Below are 14295 nucleotides of genomic sequence, written 5' to 3'. Positions count from 1 at the left end.
CAACAAAATGAGAAATAGTACCAGGCATATATACTGCTCCCATAATCATGCTATACACCAACTGCCCGTGTCTTCTGAAAAAATAAACTCTTTTTCACACAAAGCTGTACGGGAGGACAGCCTACGCATTTATTACCAGAATGTGCTGTTTTGGCAGTCTAAATAACCCTTGTAAGTGCTGACTTTTTTCTAGAAATAACTTTGCATTCATTGAGGGTGGTTTTTTAGCCACAGTCATGGCAATTCACACCAGGATGATGTTGAACTGCATGGTCGACAAGTTTTTGTTTTTTTATGATGATTGGTATACATTCCTGTCTACTGGCAAAGTAAATGTTTGTCGAAGGTATAGTGCTGTGCATTTTATTCATGCGTTGCTTTGTCTTCAATGTATTCTTATGCTGTTCCCTTGTAAGTGATGGGAAAACCAACAAGCCCAACTCGAAATGTTGCTGAACTTCTATTAGGCAATTTAAAGTTAAATCTGGCTTACCGTAAGTGCACACGATATAGAATCGCTCATTGTTGGATTCTGAAATCTGTACAGTTGTGTGATTTTCAAAGACCTAAACCAAATTTTCTTTAGCCATCGCATGAAATTTTTTGCTTATGAAATATATGGGCTGACCAATTTCTTCATTTGCATAGCAGACATAATTATGTTTTTTGTTTCATTTTATTTTAGCAAGTTTGCAAAGCAAGTCATTGTGTTAAGACAAAATAGCTCTTGCAAAGTATCATTGTCATTAACAAAACACAATTGAGGGTGAGAAAAAGAAAATGTAAAGAAAATGCAGATCCAATGTACATGTTGGAACCTTTGTGAAGCGAACCTTTTGTGAAGTGGTTGATTATACGCAATGCATAGAATTGCCTTCATTGTTATCCTATGCAACTGTAATGTTAGGCAATGTTTTTGCACTGCACCAATCATAAGCGGTGCCGAAATGCAAATGCACACTGCGAGACGTCGAAGGAGCGATGCCACGAGGACGAAGGTGACGTTTGATGTTCGTCGAGGAGAAAGAAAGGTGAGGAGAGGTGCACGCAGAGAAAGGCGTGAAAGACTGTAGCAGGGTTGTAAATTATTTAGCCGTTTTATTCTTGTGTCTTTGGTACACACGCATTTGCTCTTGCGCACATGTGCTACGCGATGTAAGGAGCACGGCAGTAGTCTCAAAGTGCTACTTGGTGCCGGAAAGACGATGAGCAAAACGAGAAAGCAGGAGCCAACGTTTTGGCAAGTGGATTTGTCTTCTTCAAGGCGACATATGCTTTTCTCGCCGCAGTATATATAGGTGGGGTTCTTCTGAAGGGAAGAGGGCATAAGGTGGGTGGGTGCGGCAATGAGCAAAGGTGTGTTAGCGGCGAGGGTGTCGAATTGAAAATAAAGGAGTGGTGTGCACAAGGCCAGGGACACAGCCCTCTGTCAATCATGCCCATGTGTCAGCCAGCGTGTCAACGACGTGCACAGCAGCCCTCAGTTACCTGTTTCGCTGGTGGTAGCAGGCTATCATGTCTCTGAAAGAGATGATAGATGGTGCGCAGAAACCGGTGCTCGTAAAAAAAAATGTACGAATAGAAAATTCTTATAACATAATGAATAAATAAAAGGGAAAAAATGGAAAGAAGACGAAGAAACGTTAAGAAACCAAACTAAGTGTTGTTGCCTATAGCTTGAAATTTAGCATAGCGAATAGATATTAAAGCTCACTTTGAGATGTTTATGCCTATTGGTTGCAATGTCTAGAACTTATGGATAAGGTACGATTCTCTATATTTTCTTTCTCGTTCAGTACGGAAGTTTGACTGTAAGTTGTTGAGTGTAAGTTGATCAAAGTTATGACCTGGTTGGTTGAAATGCTCAGCGACGGCTTTGGGAAGCTTTTTAGCTGTGTCCGCGCGATGTCCGTTTAATCTGACGTTCATTGAATGTCCCGTTTCACCGATGTATTGTTGCTTACAAAAGGAACATTCAAGCATGTAAATCACATCCGAACTTGTACAAGTGAAGCTACATTTGACTTCGTGTGTATAACTGTTTGCAGTGCTTTTAATTTTAATGTCACTTTGAAGGTGCCTACAGGTTGTGCACCTGCGGCATCAACATGCTCTTACTACGGGGGAATGATGTTGGCTGACTTTTGCGTGCACTAACATGTCTTTAAAGTTCCTGTTGCGGCGATAGGTAACCCTTGGTACATCCGGGAACATTTTCTCAGGCGCTCGTTACTTGATAATATTGAGTGGTATTTTCGTAGGATGTTGTTATGTTTGGGAGTGCATTGGAATATTTTATTATAAAGGCTGGTAGTCTGTCAGATTCTGGTGTAGGCTGTTTCTTACCCAATTCTGACTGTCTCTATCATAAGCTCTACTGAGAGCAACTTGTGGATAGTTTCTTTCTGCTAGCATTGTTTTAAGGTCATTTAAGTGATGAATATAATCATGGTCTTCGCTGCAGATTCTTCTTATTTGTTTCGCTTGTCCGACAAAAATTCCTGGCTTGCAGTGCCGCAGGCGATGACTGTTGTAGTCTAAATATTACTGGCTATCCGTAGGCTTCCGGTAAAGTGTCGTTCTCAGTTTTCCGTTTTCTATGTAGACTGTCGTGTCGAGGAAGTTGATCTGACTAGGAAAGTGGTGAGCAGTAAATTTAATGCTCGGGTGAAAGCGATTGAAATGGCTAATTAAGTCGGTTAAGGCGCTTGTGCCATGTTCCCATATTATAAATATTTCATCAATGTAATGAAGATAGGTGTGGGGTTTTAAAGGATAGGATTTCAACAAGTCTGCTTCAAGTTGTTCTATAAAAATGTTTGCATACGTGGGAGCAAATGGTGTTCCCATGCTAGTGCCGAAAGTTTGCAGGTAGTGAAGAGAATCGAATTCGAGATAGTTGAGCATGAGAACTAATCTAAGGAGTGACAGGTAAACTTAAGGAGCGTGCACTTGGGGATTGATTGCGAGGGATTTCGAAACGCCGTCGATTCCTTCACTCATGTGTATGTCAGTGAAAAGGGTAGAAACATCCAAAGCGACTAGAATAGCGTGGTCGGAAAGGATTTGGTTGGCGTTGGTGCCGTCGATAATTCAAAGGAAGTGCGGCATGTCTTGAACAAAAGATGGGAGGCTGGTGGGGATGTTTGACAGGTGGTGATTTAGGAATTAGACAGTGACTCATTAGGTGTGTTGTTATCATACACAATAGGCCGACCTGGGATTTCTGCTGCAAATATTTCTTCTACCGGTACTTTATGTATTTTAGGAAGAAGATAAGAGCGACCTGTTTTTTCATTCTTGGGTATCATGAAGCGATATTCAGATTGTGTGATCAGTTCCCTGGCCAGGAGCTCCGCTATTGTGTTTTTCACAGTATTGCTGTAGTCTGAAGTTGGGTTAGAGTCAATTTTTATGTAATGGGTGTGGTTGCTGAGTTGTTTGGAGGCCTCATTCTTGTACTTTCACAGGGAATCCTCCCTGTGCTGGCAAGAGATGCATGTGATTGTGGCCCAATGGTTGGAGCATCGAGCTGTTCTGCTGGTCAATTGGACATATAATGCTTTTATTTCCCGTGTGTGAGCTATTCAGCAAGATTGCAGCAGCAGCTGCCACGATCTGCAAAGCCCGAGAGAAGTTTCAAAGAAGGCTTCGCTTCAGTACGTTTTATTTATTTTTTGTTGCAAGTGTCATGACAAGCATCCCACGTGTGGACGTGTACGGGGCAGTGACAGCCATGTGTTCGTCGCTCAGGAACCCTCCCTGCGTTCTAGCAAATGATCGCCCAGCTTGGCGGATGACATATTCCCCCATTGGAAGACGAAGCTGCATCTGCACGCTCATTGCTGTAGCATATGGTATCTGTCTCCGGCCTCAACGCTCGTGGACTTATGGATCAAGATTAGCGGAGCATGCATCGTCATTCCTTTCGTCTACCATGCAACCGAACGGTACATACACTCTTTAAAAAAATTCATGCAGAAACTCCCTTGGGAGTTGCCTAAGTGTGTGCAAGCATTGTGCCACTTGCTCATGTGCACACAGCTCAGTGTAATAATGAAAACATTAATTTTATTCGACCACTATAAATGACAGTGCTGTGGCAAAACGAAATGCTGCGGAGGGCGGCGCAAGGTAAATTGATGACGCAAGCAAACTACTGCAGGTGGCCGCACCAGGTGCGTCGACGACGTTGCGACCATTGTAAGCCATTATCGCTCTTTAGCGCCTTAACCATTCGCGTCGAACCATTATCAACCGTGATTAGCCGTACTCCAGAGGCGCGGTTGCGTACACTCTCAAGCAAAATTGCACCCTTTTGCCACACAACGATAATCGCGTCATCTGCCTTGTCCGTATTTCTTTTCTTTAACGCGGCGAGCCCGGTACTTTCCAGTAACAAATTTGCGTTATCAGCATGACATAGCATTCCCGACAGGAAAGTATTTATAGCGGGCGCGGCGTTTTCAAAAAAGGAAACGCAAGCAAGGCAGATGAAGATTATCGTTGTGTGGCAGAGATACACTTCAAAGGGTGTAACTTCATGGCGCGGTCGCGTACGTGCACTCTTAGAAAAATTTACACCCTTTGGGGCTTATCTTGTCCCACAACAATAATCGTCATATCTGTCTTGTCCGCGTTTCCTTTCTTTAACGCTGCGAGCCCGGTACTTCCCAGTCACGAACGGCATGCGCGTTATCAATGTGACGCAGCATTCACGACAGGAAAGTAGCGAACGCCTAGTTTTCAAGAAAGGAAACGCAAGCAAGGCAGATGACGATTATTGTTGTGGGACAAATATACACCCCAAAGGGTGCAACCGTTTTAAGAGTGTGGGTCCTATATTGAAAGCGATATGCGATGGTGGCAGAGTGTGGCGCATTCTGATATATAGCTTTGTGAGCGCTGTGTTCTCATCGCTAATTTGTTCGCGTTGAAGCGAGAGGCAGCAAGAAGGTGGATTCGCTCACTGCTGCAGGTCGTATTTTCAAAGCGACCGTCGATCGGACGGACGGTTATCCTTTACGCATTCAAAAATTTGCTTCCACTCAATCGTCGCATAAAGTTGTGCGTCTTTCCTTTCTTTAACGCTGCGCGCTCGGTACTTTCATTTTATGATGAACGGCATCAAACGGCAAGCAGGGCATGCGTGACATAGCATTATTGACAGGAAAGTAGCGAGCGCACACTTTTCAAGAAAGGAAATGCAAGCAAGGTAGAGGATATTACGGTTGCGCAAGCTTTCCCTAGATCAAAAAGAAGCCTTTGTTTTATCTAGGGACTTTACCGAACCGCTGCTTAAACGACTGGCATCGCCTAGCCGTCATTAATGGACACGGGAGAGCGGAGCAGCCATGTGCACGCCGCTTCTACTCTAAACGAACGAGCAATGTTTGTTTGCTGCTCCTCCCGTGTCCACATGTATTGCGAGCAACTTTGTCTGAATGTGTATTCGTCGCGGAAGGCTTATTATTGTGTGGTGAGGTCGAGCCCAATCACCCGATGTTCTGGATTTAAGCGGTAAGCCTAATGACGACGTGCTTTCAGCTATCTTTCCTCAAAATTTGAATCGCGGCATGGACAGATAATCGGTCGTCGTGATGAATTTAACAATAAAGAAGCTCGAAGGTATACGCCTAACGTTCGAGTAGCCGCAATTGAAGCGTCTATGGAAGTAAGCTACAATACAGGCACTCGCACTGATGTGCCACACATCGTTGCTGAAACAGTGAGTAAAGTATACATACAGGCCGCACTGCAATCCAGCCTCGATGATCTCGGGACCGTTTGAGACGTGAGAATTAAATATTTTATGGAATCCCCAACACTACTTTGGAATATTGGGCGAAAAACGCAGATGCGCAATTTTCTTTCCCGTCAGCAAAACTCGACCTATTGTGTAATTTTTGTCTTCGAAATTAAAAGTGTTCTTGCCCAAAGAGCAAAGTCTAAGAGTACTGCATGATGTATCCTTAGGTAAAGATTTCTGCAGGGCCACGTGACAATCGTGTAAAAACAATGCGTAAAAACAAGCGGCCATCCTTACATATGCCTCATCATAGCAGGCTGGTTGTGGACAGAAAAAGCTGTGTGTACTGCACAACTACAACCACTAAACTCGCCACACGTCAGCTCATCTTAGTTAATATTGCACTCGAAAACCATAACACTATATCGATCTTCTATTCACAAATAAGCGTCCTTAACAACCAAACCACTTCATCGTTCATCACCGATTTCTGTTCAGCATTCAGCAGGCATCATCATTCTCACTCATACGTGGCTATTGGCTAAAATAAGACAGCGAAATCTTGGACTGCAATATACACCTACAATATTTGTAGGTACGAATGTGGCATTTGCTCTGGAGGGGGCGTATTAGTTGCCGTCAGTGACTCGATTGTTTCTTCACCTGTTGCCATTCCGTTTACTCTGGATTTAGTTTGTGTTTATGCTCATGCAGGCTGGCTACCAAGCATTTCTATTCTGCACATGCTATTGGCCTCCCACTGCGCCATTGTCGTTTTGTAATGAACTACACATCACACTTAAGTGTAACCATCTGATTCCCTAGCCTGCCGTTGTTCCTTCTGGGCAATTTCAATTGCCCTACCATTATGTGGAGCGATCAGGCGACTACTCTTTGATATAATTCTCCCGAGTGTGTTCATTTCTCCAAGCCTGTGTGATTTTAACCAAGCCCATTTTGTTCATCAACCAACACCAACCACTGCATCTATTTCCAACATACTTGATCTTGTATTGACCACCACGCCTGACATAGCTTGCCCTCTTACTTACCTCCCTGGTGTAAGTGATCAGTCTTTGATTCACTTTACCATCCATCGATCAAAGCACGGACCTTCCTGACAAAAAGCATGAAATAATTCTAGGCTATGGTTGGGCAGATGTAAAATTGATAGTAGCCAAAATGCAATCATTCCTCCTTGATTTCATGTGCGATTTTATTGGGGCGCACAATTGAGGAAAACTGCGCCTCTACAGAATGAACTGGTTTCCTTGGTTCAGCGCTTCATACTTCAGCTAAACTTAATTTATAACCCACCCATGGTCACCGTGGTTTAACTTCTAATGCTCTAAAATGGCTTTTGAACAAAAAGAAATATCTTTTTCCTTGTGCTAAGCAAACCAATAACCCTATCATTGGGCTGCCTGGGTAACGCCTCTCCGAGGCGTTACCCCTGTCTTTCGTTTCGTTTTTGCTCTTTTTCTGGCTTGCCAAGCATCTCGTGGGAAGAGGGGGGTTCTTGGTATTGTGGTAGAGTAATTTAGTGATACAAAAGAAAAAAATTTTTCTCTTCAGTGAACCTTTGGCTTTGAATGAGTTGTACAGTGTCTGCATAGTTTTGGCACACATTCTTTTATTCCAACAAATATGGGTTGTCAACAAACAAAAGGCACTTTCTTTTTTTCTGACCAGTGCAGTGTTTTGGCTGTGAAAGAGGGTATTCACTGGATCATGGCACACAGCAATAATTTGCGCACATTTGTGCACACAACTATCTATTCCAGAAATATGCACGACACTCAAACAGGAAATAGAACCACAAAGGACACACACACACACACAAAAAAAAGGACAAAGACGCAAGCACCCTAAAGCATTAAATAGGAGTCAATAGGACATAATGAAGGGTTCTCCCAACACTTGCAAGCATGCACATACATGTGCAGCATGGACGAAAACAAGAGTTAGGTGCAAGTGAGTGGCAGTGGTACTGGCACATCTGAGAGCCCTCCTCTGAGAGAGAGAAAAAAGTACACTTGGCTGTAAGGCACTGCACTGAACGGACTAAAGGAGAATAAGGAAAAACTTCCAGTGTGCTACTTTTCATGTGTTCTTGTGCTTTAGAAGTTCTGTCAGCTGACTGTGATATTGCGTTCCTCAATCCATGGAAAATGTTGTTCCTACGCTGACAGTAATCCTTCACTCAAAAGCCCTTCAGCCCTCCCTGTTGACCAGCTGTGATCAATTAATTTAATGATCAACTCGTGTTCAGGGTAACCGGATGAGATTGGGCCAAGCTGAGCTCCCTCAAAAGAAGTAAACTGAATGATTTTTCTAAAAGATAGTGTGAAACAAGTAGAATGCGTCATTTGAAATATCTACTAAAAGTTATGAAACAAAGTTACTTTGTAAATTGCATTACCAAGCACACTTTCGAAGATAAATGCATTTTGTTATAAATGCGAAAGTACATTCAAGACATTGGTAACCATTATTGATTACAGTACTAAAACTAGGCGCTGATGGCGATATTTAGGCTACTTTTCCCATTTATGACAAGACTTGCTATATAAATGGGTGCACCAGTCCAGGCCACCTTCAAATCTTACATGTGAAGAAACTTGTGAAACAATGTGAATCCAAGTTGCTACATTTTAAATGGACTGTGTGAGCTTCCGGCACGGCCCCTAAAAACCATGAAAAGCAAACAGAGGATTTCATAAGCGATTTTGCAAAAACAAGTCAAAATCTGTTTATGATAAGTGAAACTGGTCACCCCTGGGTATGTATTTCCGATTGATCATTTACGAAAATGCTTTTACTTTCAGGATCACTTTTCCAAGTACTCATTAATGCTCTCAGCCACAAGGTGAAATTGCCTCCGAGCACTCCGAGCTAACCAGCCGAATGCAAAGCATGCCACGAGAGCGCTCTAAAGCAATCAGTCAACTGTACTGTAAAGTAGCACAATATGTCAGCAACAAATGCAAAAAAGTTGCGCAACAAGGGAAAAAAGAAAAAAAGATTGCACTGCTCCGGTACTGCATGAAGAAACGTCATCTTGAGAACAGCTTTGCAAACTTGCACATATTTTCTTGGCAGGACTTTTCACAAACTGTGATACACATGACCGAGTACAACACACAAAGCACCTACATTCGTCTTTTTTTTTACATTTTCTTTCCTCCATTGATTCCTTTACACCGTTATGAGTATACAGGTTGGTTTGCTTCATTAAATACAGATATATGAGAGTGATGTGGACAGCTGTGCTTTGCTTTATGCATGGCAAACAGCAGAGTGGGCACTTCAAAGTGAGGTGGTAATCAGTGCTCACTCCAACGCTATCCTTTGACACCCCTGTGGCAGGTGAATTAGTAGTTTCATTGGCAGTGAGTTCAGGAAAACCAGCTAGGCTGCATCACCAAAATTTAAGTGAGAAAAATGAGCATGAAAGCATGTCTGTGTGGCTATATGCACTACTTTGATTTTCTGCTAGCTTGGCATGTGATAGTTTCTAATATTGCCTCACTTTTTAAGCACATGAAAGAAAGCAAGGGACATGCATATTCCACTATCCTGCTAATTTTCCATAAGTATCTTTTCTTTTTTCTAGAGCAATGCGACAGCTGTCATAATAAAATATCTTGGTGTTGCAGGAAACGTTGCCACATTGTAAGCGACATGACAAAAGCATTGACAGAACCGTTGCTTGCAAGGTTTACACAATCTGCGGTTGAGTGAGCATAAATTTTGCTATTTTCTAGGCATGAACCAAGCAGAAAAATAAAAGGAAAATTGTCACAAATTTGGTCAGCCCTTCTGCATTTCCAGCATTTTCTTGTTACCACACACTTTCTGATGATTGACAGCAGAGTTTTGAGACAGATCAAAAGCACTCGCATAAAAGAGTACAGACAACATGGTGGAAAAACTAGTGAATTTTCTTATGTCATTTGCACTGCCCTCTAAAGAAAGCTGCACTCATGCATGCAGCAATGTCCTCGTGTTGAAGAGGCCTTCAACTGTTCACTTGTTTCGCAGCCCAGCTCACACACAACTGGTCTGCTCATCCAAGCATTCATTGGGCAACATAGAAGCAAACAAGCACCTTCTACTTGAATGGCTGCTACCAGTATTCGAAAATGAGCCTCTTTCCCAAAGGCAGAGCATGTCTGTATGAATCTCTGCAGAAGGCCACTTGCTGGACTTACAAAAAATAAACCTTGCAGAAATTGATGCAAATGCGCAGCTACCATGTGAATTTGCTCATTGCATTAATGGGGTGGCACGATGTAACGTCCCGTTAATTTAATGCATTTGCCTGTTCAACGGGTACAATGACTGAGTTCAAGGGTCGATCATTTTTTCTTGTGTGGAGTGAGCACGAAAATGAAAATGTCATAACACATGTGCATAACACGTGTTGGAGCTATGTCTGCGTAGTTTTGTAGTCGATCACTGATGCGGTGGCATCACTGTCGATGGAAAAAAGGCTCACTATCCGTCTGTACCTTTCTTTGAAAGCCAAGTACTATGCTGCCTCGTGGTGTGCTTTTGATGAACAGAGCCAACCAGTACATGGCACATGACATGTACGTGGCGCCCCCTGGGAGGCTAGGCTAGGCTGCCCAATGTTAGTTCTGACAATCGCGATATTTAGCGGACCGCTCATCGATGCGCTGCAGATGAGTCATCATTTCTTGATTCAACTGCTCCAAGATGCCAGAGAAGTCCTGCAGCCGTTGCTCATTCTCGTCAAATTCATCTTCCATGCCTGTGCAAACATTTGAAAAGAAAAAGAAAACATATAATGTGCAAGTAGAAAAACAGCAACTAGCCTGTACACCCAATCTTTCACTTTCCCTTTTCCATGTGCATACAAAATTACAGAAAGGCAAGGAGCTTCAAGTCTGCGCTGCATGTTATCCAAGAAGGCTTTGAGGAACGATGGTGGCTAATCCACACCACATTGATGCAGCTTACAACTGTACCTTCGATATTTTTTTAATAACATAAATCTTGCCTCAAGGCAATGCTCTTCACATAACATCCCATTTCTGAGCAGTCTTAAAAGAAAATAAAAATTACTTGCTTAGTTTAATGAGAAGAAAGGAAACCGAGGCCCTATTTTGTTGGCTTCTTATGATATTGCTTAATTTAAGTGTTTCAGTTAAATGTCTACAGTACAAAATATTGTCAAGCTATAGTTACTGCAAAGTAAACGCGCTCTAATAAGACTTTGTCCAAATTCAGTGCTTTGGTTTCTTTATTAATAGGGAAGGAAAAGGCTTACAAGAAGAGATGCATTTCATCCTCAGCAGTGCACCATAATAACGACTTAAGGTTTCTGGACACAGTCTCGACCAAACTATCGTGATATGAAGTGCTTCTCACCTGCATGTGTGCACATATTATATGTGCTGCAGTGCATGCATTCTTTTTTTTGCAAAATTAACTAGCAGAGCAAGTGCGACATTCACATAGAAGGGCAGGCGATTCGGTTCATTTATGAAGAATGCATTCTGGTAACAGTGCAAGGAACAAGTCAGAGTAGACATAACAAGCACTGAAGACACAACATACTTGTCATCTGACTGTAACTACAATGTACTCCGAGAAGTCCATGCCCTATATGCATATTTATCATGTCTGCCCATGGAAGACAAAAGGGGGCAAGGATGGCGAACTTGGCATTGATCAACAGTGGACAAAAAAGGGAAGTCTCAGACTGGAGCCATTGTTTTAACAGCTAGGAATGAACAACAGCTTCATTGAAAACAGGCTCTGTGATGCTCTTTCCATGCGTTTCATATCTTGTGTCACTATATGGAATGTACATTCCATATTTTGTCGTTGCTCATGATTTCACTATTGGCATCTTTGGCTCATTGAAAGATGGCGCGCACCTTGCGTTCGGCTGGTTCTTTTCGATCGCTCTCCTCCATGTTCAAGCGTATGAGGTGCTCTGAACCCCTTTCAGAGCAGTCATCGAGATTCAGAGCGTTTTCAGCGACATCATCACCACTCAACGCTGCATTTGGCAACAGTTCACAGTAACCTAGGAAACCTAGGCCACTGCATGCTGTTGTCTCAACTAACGCTAATATGCCTCATCCCATCAGCGTCCGCTGGAGCTTCGGATAGGCAAAACCTCAGACGTTGGCAGTAGTTGAGTGGTTTTGCATCTGCCATCTCCTCCTGTGAGAACGAGTCGCACATTTGGCTAGCACCCTTGTGCCCTACCTCTGAATTCGGGGAAAGCCCGATCTGCCTACCTCCGATTCGGGGGATGGAGGCGACCAGTCTAAGGTACCATATGTATGATGGCTCCAGTTTTAGGCGTCCCTCACTTGCCAAGTGTGCGCCCCAGTTGCACACCACAATTGAATTTCAAAAATTTAAGGGCCATACATATATGGCTGTCGTTAATTGAAACAAATAATTGTCGAATGTTGTCAAAATGATCTGACATAAGTACACCTTCATTATATCCAATTTTCTTTACAAGCATATGTTCTATACACGCTGATACTGGAGAAATGCATTTTAGGTTTACTTTGTTCAATCCAATAATTCATTATATTCAGGTTCAATATATTAAGGTTTGACTATAATCTTTTTTCTTGTAGTCACAAAGCTGTAAAAACAAAGATGTCCCCCAAATTCAGGCTGACCTTGCAGTTGTTGGGCCTTGGAGTTCACACCTTCGGCTAGCTTTCGGGCTCGCTCTCGCAGCTTCTCAGCCCTATCCTTCATGTCTCCGCTGGCTGCAGACTTTCCACCCAAGTCTGCTACAGCCCTCTTGTATTCTGCTTCTAAGTCCTCGGCTTCCTGCATGAAAACACAAGAGGCATACTTTCAGATGGTCTGCCTGTAAAATTTATAGCCACATTGCCATTGCGGCGACACGTGTTTTAAGTAAGTTGCACATCGCTGCCAAAAGACCACAAGAGAGAGTTGGTGTAATGGGCTAAGCATAATCTTCACCAAATCATGAAAACTTTTCTTGGTGTTTAGAAGTCGTCTGAGACATCAGAGGGTGCAGGTCAATGCAAATAAGGCTGTTTTAGTGTTCCATCTATAGGCACTGACAAGTAAAGAACTGATATTTCTAAGTGTGAAATCTAGGTGATGCCTTGATAGAGCATAACTTGTTGAATGTCAGAAGCAATTTCTTGCGTGTTATCAGTCCCCATTAGTGAAGACCAAATGATCACTATTCCTGCATAAGCAAGTGGTACATCCAACAAGTTGTTGAATGTTCGCGCTAGTACCGTCTCTTTCTTTTCTTTTGTCTGTGTGTACATTGCACTGCTATTGGGCAGCATTAGTTAGGCACAGTTTTGTTTGTCACTCAACAAGTACTGCACTTAAAAGACTTGCCGTAAAAAAAAGTACAGGCAAGTTGAATAAAGAATGCTAACAACAACAACAAAAAAAATACACAAAAGACTGTATGTGAAGCTAATGGTTCGGTTTCTTAGAGCAGATACTGAATCAACTTAGCTTGCTATTTGAGAAGGTTTGGCATTTGCCAAGATGAATGTGAAAGAGCCAAGCAAGGAGATGAAATTCTAATGTAACAACGACTGCTGTATTTTACGTCTTGAGGCGTATATAGATGCTGTAGAAAATAAGATGTTCATGTTTCCTGTTTGGCAGCTAAATAAAAGAAGGCAAATGGGACCAACGAACTATTTCCAAGAGCACTACCACAAGTGTGCGTTGCCTACATAGCGCTTCATTCATTGCCACAGAAAGTTGTCTGTGAATGTAGCCTGGAAAGAGGAGCTCATAACAGTTATCTCTGCAATAGAGCTTGCTGTTCCCAAAATATTCATAGCCATTCCTCTCCGTGAAGGTGGATGACGAGCGGAGCTGTATATGGTGATAAATATGTTGATAATAAGTATGTTGATTGAAAATAAGACACATACCACAATGAATTTTGTTTTTCACGACTTCTTTGTTTTTTGAAATTGCATACTCAATGCTTCTTTTATTTTTAACCTTCTTTTTTTTGCTTTTTTTGGATCTATTGTTTGGTCTCCAAGGTGACTGTCGCTTTATTATTGCTATGATATATGGCCAGTGGCTCTGGCGACACTGGAAAGGTGCTTGGCCAATGTGAGGTCTGTGCACGATCGATGATGCGTTGTGGGCACACTGATGTCTGTGCAACATTGAATGCCAAACCTTTCCAAGAGAAACGCCACAAACCACTTTCCCTCTGGCTGAGACACATCTATGTTGAAATCACCCACAATTATGATGGAAGTGGAGTCCGTGCATATGCTTGCCGTTTGCTGCACGATGTTCGTCCATATTATGTGCCACCTGCCGTCGCCGCTCACATTCTGGCTTCTGTTCACGACGGTGTTCTTCCTAGGCACGCTGTTCATTCACTGTCCTCACCACACGCAGCCCACCCATTGCATGGGTGGAAGGGAACTGAGATAAGGTTATGTGGTTTGCCTATAGAGAGAGCCTGTGACGTCAAACCATAATCCATACTAAACAGCGTATATTCCAGTTTTACTTTT

At 42.7% G+C, this 14295-nt stretch overlaps 1 protein-coding gene and 1 long non-coding RNA gene across 7 annotated transcripts in view; one reads left to right on the top strand and one right to left on the bottom strand.

The window, feature by feature from the left end:
* Positions 1-4990: 4990 nt before the first annotated feature.
* LOC135921028 (uncharacterized) overlaps positions 4991-14295 on the top strand; it is an 88048-nt gene continuing 78743 nt past the window's right edge. For 3 of the 4 annotated variants that reach the window (XR_010570414.1, XR_010570415.1, XR_010570416.1), the window contains exon 1: positions 5264-5520. This is a non-coding gene — a long non-coding RNA (uncharacterized lncRNA). Of the gene's footprint in view, positions 5521-14295 lie in introns of all 4 variants that reach the window. The other variant, XR_010570413.1, reaches the window with a different exon arrangement.
* Positions 7363-14295, bottom strand: part of LanB1 (laminin subunit beta-1) — a 60876-nt gene continuing 53943 nt past the window's right edge. For all 3 annotated transcript variants that reach the window (XM_065455326.1, XM_065455328.2, XM_065455327.1), the window contains 2 exons: positions 12427-12583; positions 7363-10526 (listed from right to left, as the gene is read on the bottom strand). In XM_065455326.1, coding sequence (XP_065311398.1) covers positions 10387-10526; positions 12427-12583 — 297 coding nt within the window. In that variant the 3' untranslated portion in view covers positions 7363-10386. The remainder of the gene's footprint in view (positions 10527-12426; positions 12584-14295) is intronic.

This window comes from Dermacentor albipictus, chromosome 6, assembly GCF_038994185.2.
Source record: "Dermacentor albipictus isolate Rhodes 1998 colony chromosome 6, USDA_Dalb.pri_finalv2, whole genome shotgun sequence".
Classification (NCBI taxonomy): Eukaryota; Metazoa; Arthropoda; class Arachnida; order Ixodida; family Ixodidae; genus Dermacentor; species Dermacentor albipictus.
Note: the sequence above shows the minus strand (reverse complement) of the source record. Positions and strands in the feature narration are given on the sequence as shown.